Consider the following 19075-nt stretch of genomic DNA (forward strand, 5'->3'; position numbering starts at 1 on the left):
AAAGAAGAGCTCAAGTTTATCACCAGCGTACAGTAACGTTAGCTGTACGGGAGGACTTAATCACAGTCTGTGCCCCTGCTCCAGACTCCCGCTTCATATGTTCGCTGGACACCATGGGTAATAGTTGAATTATGTCTTCATTATGATGACAGATGTAGGTAGGTGACTGTACTTAACCTTCCTTATCATTTACTAATTGCTGTAGCTTGTTCGCTTCCATCGCTCTCACAGTAACTATAATGGGCTAACGTTAGGCTTCTTAACGTTAGCCAGCTAGCTGACGTTATCCCGTTGTACTCACTGGGTATCTAAATAATTGTGCATAACGTGGCGTCCAACTTGCGTCTGAATGTGTATCATCAGTCATTTACCTCACAAAGGCGATTTCATGACCTGACGAGATTATTTTGTTGAGATGGCATATTTTCGCCCGAGCGTGCGGAAGAGTACATTTTCACCCGGTCACTGTGGTGCTGCGGTCAGTTTACTCGTGGCAGTCAGTGATGACGACTACATGCAATGTTATGACATTGGCGGTCCAGCGGTTTGTAGCGACATCTAGTGTTGGCAGTGTAGTATGTACAGTCAGCGAGCGAGTTTGTTATCAAATTATAAGTGTCATGATTAATTGTAGCACTACTTTTTATTCCTATAATGGCTGAAGGGAGCGCAAAGCTATCACAAACCACTCGGGGAGTAGAAATTGTTCATCATAAGGCATAAGGTGAAAGTTTTTAAAAATTATTTTAATTTTAAAATTACATAACAAAATGTTAATTTTCATGTTTAATATTATTTATTTAGGCAGGTGGTGCAGTGGTTAGCACACAGAAAGAAGGTCCTGGGTTCAAATCCAGTCTCGAGCCTTTCTACATGTTCTCCCCACGTCTGCGTGGGTTTTCTCCGGCTACTAAGGCGTCCTCCCACAGGCCAAAGATATGCATGGGTTTAGGTTAATTGATTTTAATTAGCCCTAAGTGTGAATGTGAGCATGAATGGTTTGTCTGTCTCTACATGTTAGCCCTGCGACAGATTGAGACAGGGTGTACCCTGACTCTTGCGCTATGACAGGTAGGATAGGTTCCAATCCGTCATCCTGAATTGGACAATGGGTTAAGAGAAATGGATATACGATAATTTTTATTTAGTCTGCAAAAGTGCATCTTATCCTATAAGTTTATCCTGTACGGTTCAGTTGTACGCTTAAAAAGCTCAACTTTAAAGTTGTGTATTCTGTCTAAAAATTGAAAATTAAATAATATTTTTATTCATGTATTTTTATTAACTGTTATCCCAGCACGGTGGCGTGGTGGGTAGCATTACTGCCTCACAGCTAGAATGACATCTAGAAGGCCTGGGTTCGGTTCTATCTTGGCCTGGGCCTCTCTCTAGTTTTTGCATGTTCTCCCCGTGTCTGCGTGGATTTCCTCCCACAGTCCAGAGACATGCAGTTACTTGGGTTAGGTTAATTGGCCACTCTAAATTGCCCATAGGCAATAGTTGTATATCTCTCTGTGTTAGCCCTGCGACAGGCTGGCGACCTGTACAGGTTGTACCCTGCCTCTCGCCCTGTCAGCTGGGATAGGCTCCAGATATACTCAAAGTATGTGACTGCCACTAAACACAGTAACACAGTTGAATTGTTGCTGGGTTGTTTTTTTTTTGTTTGTTTGTTTGTTTGTTTGTTTTTTGGGGGGCGTAAATCTACAGACATGTTTGTTTCATACTGTACCTTAAAAATGAATCTTGGTTGGTCAGAATCACTCTAGACGTCTTTTGCATGCTGTCTTCCGTTTCCTCATTTCTCCATAAAGGAGAAAAATTCTTTGCTTTGTAGCTGTGACAGGATGCAGCTTCCTGTTGTATGTGTCAGTCTTTAGTGTTTATTGGGGATGGGGTGTGCTGGGGATGGACATGTTAATATTCATGATGTTGTTATCAGGTTATACTACTTATCGGGCTTTTTAAAATTAAAGAGCAATCATCACTGGCCTTAAAAATAACAGTCTGTCAAAACCGCCCACTTAATTCTATCAATTATATATTGATATTTGAGCGTTAAAAATATACTGCAGAGTTGAAAATATATTACATTTAATTTACATTAATTCATATTATTGTAGAAACGAAAAGTATATTTACTTTCCGTAAACATGTTAACATTTAACCAAGCAGTATTTAAAGACTGTGTAGAATATGGAGATATTGAACATGTGATCATCGTTAGTTTTTTTTTTTTTTTTTTTTAAACATTGTCGTTTTTTCTCCCACACAACGTGAACGCAGCATCGTATCTTCACTCGTCTTCGTCCCTACATCCCACAATGCTGTTCGACATAGCTTCGTTTCTTTTACGTTAGAGATCAGCTGAGCTCGTGCATCGCTGTAGTGCGCGAACGGGCGCCAGCGGATCGGGATCGGAGGGGCTCGGAGCTGCTCGTCTCTCTGTCCGGGCTTGGACATCATCTTAACCCGATAATCGGTTGAAGACGGGGCTTTTCTTATAAAGGCTGCAAGAATGTGACTCTTACTTGTGCCCGTTTTTAAATTTTTGTTTGTTTTGTTTTATTACCACGACAAACGATCCAGATTCTGATTTGAACGGTTTTATTTTAATTTTTACTATTATTTGTACATTTTTTTTAAATTATTATTTTGTTCATCATCTGCTCCCTCTGTGCGGAATACACCTGGACTGTTTGTTGCCGTCCGGGGTTAGGATATTCATTTTTTATTTGTTTTAACCGGTTTTGGGCAGTAATATGTCCAGGCGAAAACAGACCAACCCCTTCAAAGTTAACTGTAGGTATTTCAGGTATTGTCTCTCTTACTATTTCATGATTTATTTATTGATGGCACGTGCACTATCTGTGTATACTTAGGTCGCATGACATGATTATGTTCAGTTACTACCTGCTGCCATAGCAAAGCTGACATCGTTTTCACCTTTTGAGTCTTTCTCTCTCTGTCAGTATATGTGCGTGTTCTATATATATTTGTGTGTCTAACTCATGATATTTGCGTGATCTGCCAGCTTTCGAGGAAGCAGGATGCTGAACCCCACAAAGGCAGTTTGGGGACTAAGACTTGTTTTTTTGAGTGAGAGTTATAAATAGGTTAGGGTTGGGCGTTTAACTGTGATGGTTAATGTGAGGGGTTTAGGGAGTATTCTAACTCGATGAGGAGTCTCCACAAAGATATGCATATGGGTCATCATGGAAAAAATGCGTCCCGGAGACTCCTACTGTAGCATGAACTACTACAGAGGTAGTTTTGAATATTTTGACATGTGCTTATATGCATGTGTCAAGGTTTTTCCTGGGTGGAAATGGGATTTTGTGAGGTGACTGGTAGGCGTGATTGGTCCGCATACAATCAATGCAAAGTGTTTGTGTTGTCTTTGTGTGTTGTATTTGGCCATTAGAAAAATAAACATGCATTTGAAGATGGATAAATTAAACCCCACTTACAAAGACTACTGATTAAAAATGTGTTTTTAATAACAGTCCTGGTGAAGTTTCTTCAGCTTCATTGCAGGGTGCCAAAATGTGCATGTCCGTGAACAGATTTTGTCAGCATAACAGATAGATGCAGCCATGAAACGTGGCAGGTTTGTAGTTGAGGTGGAAATGGAAGACTTGCGTGATCTGACCCATAAGTACTCAGTAACCATGTAACTAGAGGCCGTCTTGCAGTGGGATCACACCAGCCATGACGCTTGTCAACATTTAGACCCATTAGTACTAAGTACCCATAGAAGAATTCAGGAGTCATGGCTTGGGCTACACCCATCTTCTGACTTGGCCTTTATTTTGTTCAAGAATACAGATATGTGAAGTTTTATGACAGCATCCTTTGTGGAACTTACTGTGCTGACAAAATTTGTCCACACATACACAAACAACTGTCAGTATATTAAAAACTGCCTGTGTGGTAGCTCCAGTTGCCACAGCAAGAGGTGTCTCTATGGTACATTGTACCATGATGACACACAGAGAATCACAAGGCGAAACCAATAATAGCTAGTCTATCATAGCAATTTAGGACTAATTTGACCATAGTTATTATTTACAGATGTATAAAAACAAAAGAAACGGACATAAAGTGGGTCATAAATGCAGTGAACACAAACTCAGGGCAGATACAACCAACAGAATAGAAAACTAATAAAGACTATGTTGCAGGGTTTTTCCAGCATGATTAATTTTGGTCCTCACCACAAAATTACCTGCACTGTGATTAAAAAAATATCAGTCCTGGTATTTTATTTATTTATTTTTTTTATGTAGGGTTAATTTTACTCAAGCTTTTTCATTTATCAGTTGGTCAAGAATAACTGGGAAAAAATGCAGACTTCTTACCTTAACTGTATGTGGATCATGTCTACATGTGCAGTCACCCCTGAAACGCCCATTTTGAGCCAGGAAAAAAACCCCTGCCTTGTGATTAGTAGGCATTACTACACTTGTACATGAGTACTCAGTACTCTCAGGTTGAGCCACACCCAATTTCAAACTTGGTCTCATTTAGATCTCATCTATAAAGTTTGGTGTCTGTGTCTAGTACTGCTGTGTGACTACCACATTGGCAATATCTACCCACAGCCAGACATATAAACACCTGCCAAAGGACTCATACAGGCCCACAAGCTAAAAACAATGCCAGCTAAGCTATCACAGCATTTAATGATAAATAACTGAATGTGTTACATAATGTGTGAAAGAGCACATTCCTGTTACACTGTTTTATAATTAAAGTAGCTGCTTTCAGTTGCTTGTATAGCGATGATGTTTAATGTAGTTTATTACTCATTGGTGCTTATTACAGATCTCATCAGCAACACAGGCTTATAAATATCCCTCCTTTGTGACTGATAAGTTTATGTTCAGATATTTACAAGAAATGTTGTATGATAGGGTCTTTTAGTTATTTTAGGTGTCAGGGCTTATGGTTAGCCATGTTTCTGGGTTCCTTTTCAAGATGTTATTTCTGTCACTTTGCTGATAAAAAAAATGTAAAAAATAAGACTTAGTGTCATTACCACTGGCACATAGAGACACCATGAACAGAAGGGACAAGGGTTTCAACTTGTACAAACAGTAACTATGTGTGCAATTGATTCAGTTTCCTCTGACATCTTAGATTTAGAACAAGATTGCATGAAAGCAGTGCTGAGCACACAAGCAGCAAGACTTCTCTTGTATGCAATCAATGTTTCTGCTATTTCCCCCCTTCTTCCTTTATTGAATGATACATATAATATTTTTCTACTATGCAAACACATCTCATGCTTACTTTCTAATTCTGTTTTTCGTTTGTTTGTTTTTTCTTGTCATCACACCGTCCATCTGTCCGTCCGGGCATCTGTCCGTGAGGCTTTACCTTTCCAGTCTATAGACTCCAAAACCACAAGGAGTTGAGCCATAAAATCCGGCATATGTGTTCTTTACTCTTCAAAGATGTGCAACATGATATTCATATTCATGAATGTTTAGTACCTTTTGTCCATTTTGGCTGTATTTATCTGAACTGAAAAGTAAACAACTTGGTCAATTTCAGGCTGCTAATGGTATGATAACATATGCTAATAAGCAACTTTTTTCTCATGCCTGATTGGCTTAGTCTAATCATGTGATCATATTGTGCTGTGTGATTGGCTAGACCTACTTGGCCATTATTGACTGAAATGGAAAAACTGGGGATTCCCCATATCTAGCAACTCACCTAAGTCACTGAACAGCTGGCAGTAGCTAGACAGTGAGAAACTGGGGAATCCCAAATTTCTAGGTAAAGAGCCAGTCTGTTTATAGTAACATCAATTCTAGGTTACCATGTTTATCCTGTGGTGCCAAGTTCTGATTGGCTGAGCATTGTCTATCATGTTGGTCAGGAATGACTCATGGCCATAAATGGTACAGGCTGTGACTCTTCATTGAGTAATATTAAAGCCATATCTACTGCTCAGCAATATTGCTCAGATCTAAACAACGTGGTTGCATTATGATTTGTACATGGTCGCCTTATGCTTATAGAGATGTTATACATAAGGCATTCATATCAGCAGATTATGTAGTATGGGTACATTATGTAGTCATATTCCTTCACACACTAATCTTATATGAATACCTTGTAGGTATGCATTCTATCAATAGAAAGAGATTATGTAGTATACACCCTTGTACAAGAGTGCAGTGTGTACTTTCTCTAATTTGTTTACCATGGAAATGTTTTGTGTCAGTTCTAGGATGTGGTTACCAAAAAGTATTTGTAGAAATGTTAAAGATACTCACAGAATATCAATCTTTTACAGCACGTTTAAAGTTGTTTTGATTTAATGAGTGTAGTTAATATTGAAAAGATGTTTTTGCTGGAATATGCATTATATCTTTACTAACCCACAGGTAACTAAAAGTAACTGAATAAAGGTTTAGGACAAGGCCTCCAAATTAAGGCAAAATAACTTTGCAGAAGGCAATAAGACGGTGGTTTGCTGCTCATCGTTTTGATATATTGGTCAGCTAAATAATTTGAAGGTTTGGACTGTTCATCCAACAAAGTAGTCAGTTTAAAGATGGAACCTTGGGCTCAGGGAAATGATTCCTGACATTTTTATGACATTTGTGGACCAAATTATATTTTTAAAAAATCATCTCAGATTTTTACAAAGCAAAAATAATTTTATTGAAACAGATATTAGATGTCCTTGGGAGATCCCTAATGTGGATAATTTGTTGGAGTCCTTAGATGGGACTCATCTTCAGACCTTCTGCTCAGTAGACAGCTCGCTGACCTCTTATCTTAAACTAGTTTCTGTCCACTGAAGGGGAGAGCCCAGTGTAATCTACTGAAGTATGTTGCAGCCCTCCTTTCTAAACACAGTTTGTTTAAACTGCTGGAGAAATGCATCTCATACTTGCTGCAGACCTGCAAGCTAATGAGCTCCTTAGTTGCTCTGAAATACCTATGAGAGTCCAGAGTGAGAGCTTGGAAACCTCAGAAGGCCACAAGACTATCATATCATTTTTTTTTTTTTAAAGATCTTGCAAGACCCATGACACCAGAGTGTGAGTGCAGGCAGGGGTGTTTTACACACTGACTTTCTTTCTTCCTCACCATTATTTGTTTTACCTGTCTTTTCTTGTGAGGTATGAATTGCATTCAAAGAGCTGTCCCCTTTGAGAAGGTCAGACCAGACAGACAGACTGACAGACCAGACAGGCAGGGAGACAGTCTGACAGGCAGGCTGACACACATGCACATGGTCGCGCACACAGAGACACACACACACAGAGAGGGAATTCCAGACAATGATACAACAGTGATGTCTGTCTGGCTGTTAAGTTTGATGTACAACAATACCCAAGAAAAAGTGGATCACATAAAAGGTGTTTTGTTTGGATGTGGTGGTGCATATTTTGTGGTGATGAATGGATGCCTGTCAGGGATGTACCCATCAGTTTGTGTAGCAGTATATGTGAGTTTATGGCTGTGGTTTCATCATTTTTATGTACCTAAAAGTAGAAATCTTGAAAACCTTATTGGCATTAATAATAACAAACAAGTTATTTCACAATATTTTGTATTAAATGTATATTGATGATCCATCTATCAAATTGAGGTCTCAAGATTCAAAGTTTTTCCCAACTTTGAATCTCATTTGACTAGGTGTTAGTGTCATAGCTGAATCAAAATCCCATTCTAAATATATAGAAATCACTTTTTGTTGTGTTAGCCAGAAGCAAACTAACTTGTGAAAGTCTTTTGTTAAGAAAAGTGTTTAATCACTCCCATCTCTGTCCATTTTCTTCAATGTTATGTCAGTGGTTATTCGGGGTGAGAACTAATCAGATGTCTGGCCCACCGTCCATGTTCTCCTGAAAGTCTATGGGCGTAAGACGGGGGCCCAGCACTTCCTGCAGATTCAGACAGAGTTGTGTGTCTGCATGTGTGCATTTTTTGGAGGGGACGGCTGCTGAAAAGGAGAAGGAGGGGCCTTTGAATTCAACAGGACCCCCATTGCTCAGTGTTTGAGTAGAGTTTTGGCATTCTGTCTTTTGTCTGTTTTGTTTTGCGCGCTACCCCTCCGTCACCCGGCCACCCCCACACCCCCCAGCCTCCCCATCTAACCCTCTCCCTCTTCTGTGTGTCTGTTGGTTGATGAGTTTGTCTCTTTGTCTGGATTCAGTCAGACACTGCGTCACCTCCTGCCTACAGACACACAGACTCAGAGATAACATCGCAGTGGCAGAGACTGAGGGAGCGAGGAGGGGGGGGGTAGCAAGGAGAGACAGATGTACAGACAGAGCCGTAGCAGTGGGGGGATGGGTATCTCTCACACACCAATCATTGGCTACGCGCCGAGAAACCAGCCTGTTGTAGTAGTTCATAGTTCAATACTCCGACCACACTGCTAACAAATGCTTAGATTTCTGTGGGAAAAGTGCCCAAACTGTGTTCATATAGCAACTTCTCACAAGTAGCCAAATGACTAGTTCTATTCTTCTGCCTTCTCACACACAGAGAATAAAAGAGAATGTGCGTGTGCGTGCACGCAGGACCTCAGGATTGTGATGAGGGCTGTAATTACTTATGCCAGTCTCAGGTAACTGAAGTCAGGAGCTCTCCCATCTTCTGATCTGTGTTAATGGAGAGGGAGCACGCAAGGGAAGAAAATTGGATTTTAAGCTATCATTAATTTTCGCTATCTGAAGTGGTGATGTTCCTATGTGTGAATGCCAGTGGAGCTTTCAACAAAACTGAGTCCAGTGGAGCAGTGCTGGCAGCTGAATAAACGTTTACGGGGTCCAGTGTAATAAGAGGAAAAGTGAAGTGATTGTATCGCATCCTTCAGCCAAAAAGAGCTGCTGTGTACAATAAAGAGTGGCATCGCAGTGAGTGAAATGAGCCACATATGGGCTGTCATGGTATGAAGCTTTATCCTCCCCCTCAGAGCTGATGGTAAAGATATGGACGTAGTCAGAGCTTCATATATAAGCAGGGAGGACAGAGGGCGAGCCAGGCTGTTCTGTGTGTGGGTGGTACTGAGAGAGAGAGAGAGACGGAAAAACGGAGCAGCTAGGCAGTTAGCTGGAGGATAAGAGTACAGGCTGCTCCCCCCGTGGGAATGCAGCATGCCTATCGGAACAGCTAGCATGTATCTGTGAGTGTATATGTGTATAAAAAAAGTGGGGGTTGGGATGCAAATGAAGTAAATGTGCATGCATATATGTCATTGGGCTCGCCTCGCTGCTTTAGCATGAATCCTACTGCTTGTTGTTATGGTTCGTATGAAACCAGATTAATCTAAGAAGTTCTTCTCAACTGATCCTGCCAAAGTCTTAAGAAAAAGGTAGAATTGTTACAGTAATTTACTCTCTGGGACTGCTTTCTGTGTGGTGGACTGTTTTGCTCCAATTACAGGTTTTGTTTTTTGTCAGCATGTTGCATTGCTGTAATAATCTAACATTTAAAAAAAAATTTTTTTTTAGCTTAATTAGATTAGTCCACATTTACAAAGTATGATCAAAACAAGGACCTTCGGCTATAGATGAATCCACTTCTATCAAAACATTTATACCTTCTTGTGATGCACTACCACAGCAGATGCTGTTTCGAAGTTGCTATGGCGATAAAGCTTTCATATGCTGGATACAGTGTATGGGTAGAGAAATGGCTTCTATGCTAAAATGCTTCAGTTTTTTTTTTTTTTTAACCATGTTTATCTTCTTGCTAAATATAGAGAATCAGTTTATTTCAAATGAAATCAGTTGCTCAGAACTGTAGTTCTCAAACTTTTTGTGCAGAAGCCAACACAAAATTTCAGTGTACACTTGAAAAGTAGTCTCATCTGGAATATTAGCAGTTCTTCTGATTATGAAGTCAGATGAAGCGACTTGTGAGCATAATGCCTAATCCTTTTTTTTTTTTTTTTGTGCTTTACAAGAGGCTCCACTAGACTCCAGTATAATCTGATAAGGAAAAATCCACAACTTCTCCTTATCAGATTCTTTCACACACAATCCAGCTTGCAGTCATGTCGTCCCTGGTTCTGATCCAGCAATCTGTTGAAGTGGGCACAGTTTCTCTCTTCAGCGATTTTTGGATTTCAGGTGCCTCTTTAGCTTGTTTGGCACCTTGTTGGCATTTTTAGCTTTCCTCCCCAACAATGGCTGTGTTTGGACTGCAGGCCGTTGACTATTAATCATAGCTTTCTAATGTGCACTAAGATCATTTAAATTTCTGTCATTACTTTTTTGTAATAATGTAACTGTACAGCTGCACTGCAGAACTATCAAGACACACCATTAAGTTCAAAACTTGGCTTAGAGAAAAGTCCAGCCACAATCTGTTTTCACACAAACTCTGAGAATCACATGGAGACATTTGTCGAACTTGGAAAAAGACAACTGTTTCATATACCACACAGCAGGATATGGTGCAAAATGCTCTGTTGGGTATGACAAGGGCACGGCCTCACATTGATCAGATATCACAAAAGATATTGGTATTGCTACAGGTAGGTTCAGTCTGCCTGGTTGATGTCCAAGATATTGTGTTGTCATTAAAAAAAACTGTCTTCTCAGAAACTTGAGAGATAGGCTTGGAGTCACACTGATGTCAAAAATCTCTGTATGTTGGTATCTCCTCTACCACTGAGCTTAAGCTTACAGTTTTAGTTTACATAAATCATACGATTCTGCTGGTAACGGATGTGAGCATGATTACTTTTTGCCCCCTGTTAAAGCAATCCACTGTGCTCACTGGAAACAAGTATCTTACTCACTGTCTTTTTATCTCCAGGGCCATTCCACACTTCGAGCGTCACAGGACTTCAGCACACTATTAACATGGATGGCAGGGACGAATTCACAGAGGACAGTGAATGCTGCAGCAACAACTCCCAGGAAGTCCAAGGGCAGGATAGTTTCTCAGGTACAGGATGGAGGGATGGGTCAGGGAAGGACTGTTGGACTCTGTAGGAATGTCCATGAGGGGTGTTAGTGAGAATAAGCCCTGCCCTGTGTTCTGTTGTCTGTCCGTATTGATAGGGCTGTGTTTGCCTCCATAGAAGACAGCGATAGTGACCCTGAAAACCACGGCGAAGACTCGTCCTCCAACACCTCTGCTGACGACCACATGACCACCAAGAGAACACAGTGCCTCCTACAAGGAGCAGGAGTCAAAGAGGTGAGAGGGTTGCTACCTATATGAAACTGGAGGAATTGGGATCTTTCATCCTGGTGTTTTTATCATGGTACCACTTGACAGTCCTTTTAATAGTGTTTATTTCTTTCTAACAAAAAAAAAAGGAACATACACAAAGGTTGTGGTGAGGGCCTAAACCTGGAAGAAGATTTTATTTATTTCTCACTGTTTACTTCTTTGAAAATGACTTCTCTCTACATCATTAATTAGTTTGAGCACAGGATATATGACTGTAAACAACCACACTGGTAACGTGGTGTGGCATAAACATATAAACAAAGCACCAGAGAGATAAATGAAGACACTGATCTGGCCTGCATGAAAAATGTGGTTTATAAATGAGTCCGTTGCTGTAGTAAGACTTTTTATCAACTCTCATCCATCAGTTGTGCATAAAAAAACAAGCTGATGTGAACAGTAATTTGCTTCCAGTCTGTGTTGTCTGATCCAGTTTAACGAACCCAATGTTTAATTGGGTTCGTGAATTGGTTCATGCAGCTGTAGATTCACAGCTGATGTGTTGTGCTAGAGGAAAAATAGCAGATATTTTGCCCGAACCAATGCAGGCATTAACAGGAAAAGGAAGTACCGATACTGAATGTTTCCTCCTCATCAAAACTCATCAAAAAGTTTGTGTAATATTCATATGCTAACATTTTTGTGTGGAAAAATAACAATTGATTGAATATTGCCAACTTTTGACATTTTTGTTTTGTGCTATTTTGAGATGATAAATGAGTAAAACTGATAATTAGTCTAAAGATACCACTACACTGTATGGAAAAAAGTGAAAAAAGCAGTGGGCTACCTACACACTTCATCTACAGGAGCCATGGAAACCAATGCTGTGAAGTTCCCTGTAGTTAGGGAGTCAACAGAGCGTTTTCCACACCACATGCCTCAGCACTTGGCGATCCCGTGCTGTATCTTTACATGATCTGCCACATTTATGGCTGAGTTGCTGTGGTTCCTAAACGCTTCCACTTTGTAGTAATACTACTTACAGTGGATTGGAGTATCTAGGAGGGAAGAAATTTCATGAACTGGCTTGTTGCAGTGGTGGTGTCCTATTACAGTACCCCACTTGAATTCAAAGAGCTCTTTAGAGCAACCCATTCTTTCACAAATTTTTGTAAAGGCAGACTGTATGACTATTTGATTTTATACACCTGTAGCAATAGGCTAAATTCAAAGACTTAGTGGCTCCATATTTTTGTCCATATCATGTATGTTTTTATGAAAAGAAAAGTCGTTTTTAAGTTATTAGACACCCCTGGGTTCAGCCAATATGTTTTTTGCCTGCACCTTCTGTTTGAAAATGTTCTCTTTGAGTCACATCTGTCTCAGCACACAGTGTGATGTCACTGTCAGTGAGTCACTGGGGCTTGTGCGAATTTTGCTCAGTCATACACTCAACACATCATCATACGCTTGTGAAAATGCTTCAGACTGAAACAAGGCCCACATTAGTGTGGTGCTTAACTTTTAACTGCCATCATACTAACAGTGATATATATACGACAAATTTTCATTTTATAAATAACTCAAAACTCTGCTTTTCCTTTTATAGAGATATAGAGAAGGTTTTTTTGAAGTAGATGTAAAATAATTTGACTATAGTGGTAGATGTACTTTGAAAATGTATTTAAATGCTATTTGACTTTCCTCAGGAGAGCGAGGAAGGGGGAGAGCACTGCAACAACTTTGTTTGTCCTCTCTGCACGCTGGATTTCAGCAGCCCTGAGAAGCTCATCTCCCATGTCTACCAGGTGAGAACAACATTGTCTCACCTGCCTTCCCCTTATACAAAACCAAGAAAGAAATGCAACTGCAGAAACTGTATTGCAGCAGTCTAATCTGGCACTTACTTTGCTGTGCACCTAGATAGGAGTCTTTAATTTGGCAGTGTTTTCTTTTTATGGACAGTGGCAAAAGCCCCACAAGTGTTAATAGTTATTATTATTGTGGTAATAAATTTGGTTTAGAGTGATCTCCCAGCCTTTTTCTTATGTTCATTTTGTATAAATGCTGTATGCGCTTTGCATTTATAGTACCATTCATTACAACCACAGTAATGACTATAGCTGTTGCAATCATGAATTTAGAAGCACATGCTAATATTATACACTTACTTTTCAATTTTATTGATATTTAATTGTTACTTTGTCTTTTGTAATCAGAAGAGAATTGTCTGTAACAAAAAGTTGACATCTTTTAAGTTTGCGGGTGTTCTCATCTCTTTTTTTGCTGTCTTTAACAGCACACGACTATGATGAGCAACACCAAGAGCTATGTGTGCCCAGTGTGTGGGCGAGCCCTGAGTTCGCCTGGCTCACTTGGACGGCATCTTCTCATCCACTCCGAGGACCGCCTCTCCAACTGCGCTGTCTGTGGTGCACGCTTCACAGACACTAACAACTTTAACAGGTTCAGCTCATCTCTGCTGTAGCTCTCATCTCAGGTCTTAATGCAGATTGTTTTAATTGAAAAGAAAAAATATAGATAGATAGATGTAGATGTTGTGATATAATTATACAAGTTTAATATGACCCTGAAGTTTCTGTGTTGAAGAACTGATTACCCTGTAATGTTTTTGTTTTGTTAATGCTATTTTATTCATCTTAATCTAATTTTAATGTAAAACAACATCTCAGGGTTTAGAAATATCTCTCCATTTATGACAAGGTGAGAAGACATAATGGATTCAGAAGGAGAAGCAGTTTAAAATGAGGCTGTTTAATCCTCCATAGTATCTAAAACTCAGTTTTAGCAGGAGTGTACTGTAGAAACTAGAAAAAAAATTGCATGCTATATTATTTTAAAAGACAAACCTTTTGGTTGTAGAACCTATGAACATGTAAATTAAGTAAAAAACAAGTAAAAATGAGTCTTAAGTACATTATAATAGAATGCAATAGATCAGTGGTTTTCCAAGTGTGGGATTAGGCAGAATGCAGAACATGAGGGATGAATAAAATTAGTACAGCAATGACAGATTTAATGGAAATAAACTTGCGTGTTGCTTAGCAACTACCATTACATTTCTAATTTAAACAGCACTGACAAGGTCAGCATGCATAGTAGAAGGAGAAGCAGTGAGAAGTGATTAAAAAGCTGGGAAGAGAAAAGTCATGAGCCATTACGGTTGGCAGAAGCATTTGTTGCTAAGTTTAGAAAACGTAAATATTTATTATTCTAAAGAGGGACAAAAAAAGATATGTCTCAGATGTATGCGGAAAAGCCGTTTCATGTTGTTCCAGCCAGCTACAATAAAATACCATAATCAACATCTGGCACACTGTGTCATCTGAACGGTCACCTTCTCTGAGGCTGTTAACAGCCTGCTGAACCTCTCTCCAGAGAGCTAGCCAGAGTTCATGTGACACATGGCCTTATTCATCTCTGAAGCAAAATGTTTGGGAAACGACTAACATGAAATGAGTCATCTCTTCTCATTTCAACAAAGTGCTTTCAAGTCATGTCAATCATTGCAGCTTGACAGAAGCAAAATTTTTCCTGTTATCTAAAAAATGTGTGACCATACGGGCCTGGCTAACAGGAATTCAAGGCAAAAACAATGCTTGTCAGTCTGGTGTATGAAGCCTTTGTTGCAGGCTGGTGGAACAATTCCCTGTGGGGTGAAATCTCAGGTTTCAGACTGCTCTAAACGCTTGGTTTCAGATATTTTGTTCTTACTGTAAGTGTATAATGTAAGTGAGAAGGTATATCATTAATATCATGATCTTAAGCACACACTTTGGCTGTGTGCACAAAAGCCCCACCATCTGCTGTTCAAAACTTCTGTTTATGAGGTGCAGCCAGTCAGAAGAAAGTTAGAAAGGGAGGGTGAGGGAGCTGAAAGTGCTCGTTTCAGACTGTGGAGGGGCTTCATAGAGGCGCAGCATAAGGTGAATAAGGTTATTTTTAACAGGGAATGAGGCGAATCTACTCTAGCAGAGCTCAAGAGTTTCAATTTGGGGCTGGAAATAAACATAATTGGCTCTGTTACACTTATGTGAAATATTTAGACAGGAGCAAGGATTCTGGAATTCATTCAGGATCTAATGCTTCTAAGGAAGAATCCAGATGTAAAACAAGGATGTTTAGCTGATTTATGTATCCTGTTTTAGGGAGAAGCTTAAAGAAGTCCTCGACACAACTAGGGTGGATGTGACTGGAGGAAGGGATGCCTGTTCCATGTCCCAGTCTCTCTCCAGCAGCCCCATGAGCAGCCCAGGCCCCTGCACTCACTCTTGCCACGGACCGGGCCCTAGCCCCAGTTCATGTCAGGGTCCTTGCCCATGCCACGCAGCTAACACCAATCCCAACCTATGTCAGGCCCAACGTTCCTGCCAGGAACAGGGTCATATTTCAAGCCAGTGTCAAGGCCCAAGGCCATGTCACGGCCCGGGGCCGGGATCTGGACCATGCTCAGCTGCAGGACAATGCACAGGCTCTGACCAGGGACCCACCTTTCCTTCACTGCCTGACAGTCTTCTCTCTGAAGGGCCATCCCTCGCCTCTATTCCTGATGCGCTCAACTCCTCCTCCTCTGGTCTTCCTCCTATCCCTGACATCCTGAGCCCTATGCCGGTGTATCCTGCCGGAGTGCTGCTGGTGTGCAACAGCTGCGTGGCCTATCAGCAGTTAGTGGCAGCCCAGTCACCGATGCGAAAATGGGCTCTGCGTCGGAAGAACGAACCCTTGGAGGCCCGACTACAGCGTCTAGAGCGCGAGCGCACAGCAAAGAAGAACAAGCGGGCGTGTGAGACAGAAGAGGAGAGGGAGCTGAGGCGGCTGCGGGACCGCGAGGCCAAGCGCATGCAGAGGATGCAGGAAACAGAGGAGCAACGGGCACGCAGGCTGCAGAGAGACAGGGAAGCCATGCGATTAAAGAGGGCCAACGAGACACCGGAGAAGAGGCAGGCCAGGCTGATCCGCGAGAGGGAGGCAAAGAGGATCAAGCGGCGGCTGGAGAAGATTGACCCTGCTCTGAGGACACAGATAGAGCACGATCCTGCCGCCATGGCTGCCCTCACAGCAGACATGAGTCTCTTTCAGTTCCCCTGCCCTATGCCTGTCTCGTCCATTGATAATGGTCTATTCATGAAGCTGCCCTAATGGGTCTAGGCCACTCGGGGAGGGCAGAAACCAGTTGGCTTCTCGCAGCATCATTAACCTCTGCACTGCGCCATCAGGCTGCCTTGGTCACAATGAACCATTCCAAGCTGGTTTCCTCCCAGCTCGATCTGTGTCGAACAGCTTCACACACAAGCTGCTTTGTTAAATACAACAAAAACTTTGTCTTTTTTTTTTTTTACAGTCTAGAAAACCTTGGGAACCGGGATGAGAATGTTTCTTATTGTATGGATGATGACATAAGAGCATGTTGTAAAGAGATTTTATCTGTTCGTCAGTGGACTAGCAGATTTAACACAATTCATACTCATAGGAGCAGTTACACTTCCTTTGAGGAAAAGTTAAAATCATTTGCACATGGACCTTCAATGACAGGAGAGGGGACTTTGTAGCCATAGCCCCCGTCCTCTCTGGTCCACTCCGCCAGCCCAGTGACTCTGAGTTCCAGGTAGCTACACATCTCTCTTCAAGCTGCTACCGTGGGTCCCTGGGAAGTTCGTGTTCATTCAAACTACTACCTCAGCTGGCGCCGTGGTCGCGCCCTCTGTCCTGTGGCTTACTGCGTTCCAACTCCAAGCTTCCAAAGCTCTATATGTACTGTACACTACTACGGAGGATGCAGGTCGTTTTTCCATAGTTTATGTTCATATTTATCATTCAGGCACTTTAATAGGATATACACATTCACAAGTGATTTGAACACAAGGAGCGTTTGATTATATTGATTCTTAACAGATAAACTCTGAATGTTTGTCCTATTGAACATGGCCAGTGTTGAGCTACATTCCCCCTCATCTCCTCAGTTTTACATCTCAATGCATCCGCCTTTTTACATTCTCTTTGCCAAGATATGACTCTATTGTCTTTACACTCCAGACATTTTTGCCAATGTCATTTATGTTTGACTTTCTGTTACAGAGCTTTTCTCTGGTTCGTGAAAGAAGTCATAAAGTCTGCGCTGCTGTTATTGTACTGTAAAATACATTAGTTACCTCTTTATATATTTGGGCTCATTACATTAAGGAATATTGTGCTAAAATGTTCCATTAAGTGGTTGCAATGAAACAGTACCTAATATGTTACCTGTTGACCTCAGAATTTGTCACATTACTTGAATTCTGCCCTAAAAGATGCATTTGTTTTCCTTATGAGTGAGTTATGACGTAGAGGATAGTTTTTATTATCGTGGAGAATCTTACATGAGTAATGCAACCTCTGCTTCGTGCAATTTGTGTAGCATCCACATGCTTTGTAAGGCTGCAGTACCTTCAAAATGTGTAAACAGTACCACTTAAATTATGTTTTATATCTGCTAGTCACTTTTATTGAGTCATATGACAAGTGGAAATGATTTTAAACACAATTATTATTATTTTTTTGCTGTTTTCTTCATCTGTTACTGAGCACTGGGGTTAACTTCATGGCACGTACAGCCCATACAGGAGATTCATTAACCTCATTCCAGCACATATTTATGCAATATGATGTGAATATATTTTTTTTTCTTGTGAAAGTGTTTGGGGTATTTTGTTGGTATATAAAAAAATAATGTTTAAATTAGAGGCCATGGTTGGATAACCCTTGTTTAATTTCCTGCCTGTTACCTCCACTTCTTCTTGTCTTCGCTTATCCAGATGCAAACATTTTACAGTGTCAAATGAGCAGTTTCAGAAATATTCTTCAAAGAAGAACGAGCAGCGGTTCTGTTTGAGTCGCTCCTAGACAAGCCGTAACCCACCTGGCTGTTAGTTCCAGCAGATCTAATGAAGAGAAAACAAAAAATGAAATGGCGTTTTGGTTTTATCGTCAGAGGCTTTTCTAGGAGTGCATCAAACCACTATGCAACAGATGTTATTTATTAAAGGAAATTAATTCACTTTTCACCGAAACTATGCAGAATGCGACCTCAATTTAAACGGACTTCAAAGCAAACAGTTCAGCTTCTCAGGCAGTTTAACTCAGTGAGAGGGCTCAGAGCCTGGATACAGCACCCCAGTCCATAAGAGTCATTTATAGACCTGTCATATGATGTGATGGGAACAGTTTAAGGCAGTTTTGGGACTTTTAATAGAGACACTTTGTCTTCTGAGAGATGTTTTCTCTTCCTAATTCAGCACAATAAAAAAAAGCAACAGGGTCTCACTGCCATCCTATTCATGATACACTCTACCAAGAGCAGGATCAGTGTTCTCAACAAAGGCTTCAGGTGTCGTCTCTTTCTCGCAGAATATGAATACTGGGTATTCTCAGAGGTTGCTCTTTGAAATTGCTGTGACCCTGTTTGTCCTACAGTGGGGGCGCAGAAAACTTCACTTACTATTGCAAAGGAAGTTCTGTGGACCCTGGTGTGGCACTGTTCTTTAGCAGCAGCGCTCTGTGTGGATTAGGTAAGCACTGCATGTCGTGAAACTGCACTCGTCCTATAATGGTTCAAAATGAGCTTGTGTTCTACTGTTAGTTTATGCCTGCCTCTTTTTTACAGTTTAATTGAAAAATGTTTAAAAACTTTGGCCTTTCTATATTCTATCAGGATTTTCTCTCAATGTCCATGTTTACAAAATAAGTCTTTCTGAATAAGGCCAAATGAATGAGCTAAACTGCTAATAACAACATGCTAGTTGTGATATCAATGCATTCTGACTGGATGGCACTTTGGGGGTGCCATCCTCTGTTACTGGATTAACAGATGTACAGACCATGATGAAACCTGGATAAGAATGTGGAAATAAAC

General features: G+C 40.7%; 1 protein-coding gene across 6 annotated transcripts; it reads left to right on the top strand.

Moving 5' to 3' along the window:
* The first annotated feature begins 5 nt into the window (after positions 1-5).
* znf821 (zinc finger protein 821) lies at positions 6-19075 on the top strand. Of its 6 annotated transcripts, none has more exons than XM_030726417.1 (6): positions 6-158; positions 10801-10932; positions 11069-11187; positions 12876-12974; positions 13466-13632; positions 15336-19075. In XM_030726417.1, the coding sequence occupies exons 1-6, from the start codon at positions 143-145 to the stop codon at positions 16324-16326; spliced, it is 1524 nt and encodes a 507-aa protein (XP_030582277.1). In that variant the 5' UTR covers positions 6-142; the 3' UTR covers positions 16327-19075. The 6 variants fall into 6 exon arrangements, with proteins under 6 accessions (XP_030582277.1, XP_030582278.1, XP_030582279.1 ...); XM_030726418.1 differs by having other exon boundaries at positions 18-117; XM_030726419.1 differs by lacking the exon at positions 6-158 and adding an exon at positions 2404-2815.

This window comes from Archocentrus centrarchus, chromosome 3 (genome assembly GCF_007364275.1).
Source record: "Archocentrus centrarchus isolate MPI-CPG fArcCen1 chromosome 3, fArcCen1, whole genome shotgun sequence".
In the NCBI taxonomy this organism is placed as follows: domain Eukaryota; kingdom Metazoa; phylum Chordata; class Actinopteri; order Cichliformes; family Cichlidae; genus Archocentrus; species Archocentrus centrarchus.

Excerpts from the sequence above, each read along its gene's own strand:
- znf821 (XM_030726414.1), top strand. The coding sequence starts at position 2,763 with ATGTCCAGGCGAAAACAGACCAACCCCTTCAAAGTTAACT. Across the intron at positions 11,188-12,875 it reads AAGGAGCAGGAGTCAAAGAG|GAGAGCGAGGAAGGGGGAGA; the intron begins GTGAGAGGGTTG and ends GACTTTCCTCAG. Across the intron at positions 12,975-13,465 it reads TCATCTCCCATGTCTACCAG|CACACGACTATGATGAGCAA; the intron begins GTGAGAACAACA and ends TGTCTTTAACAG.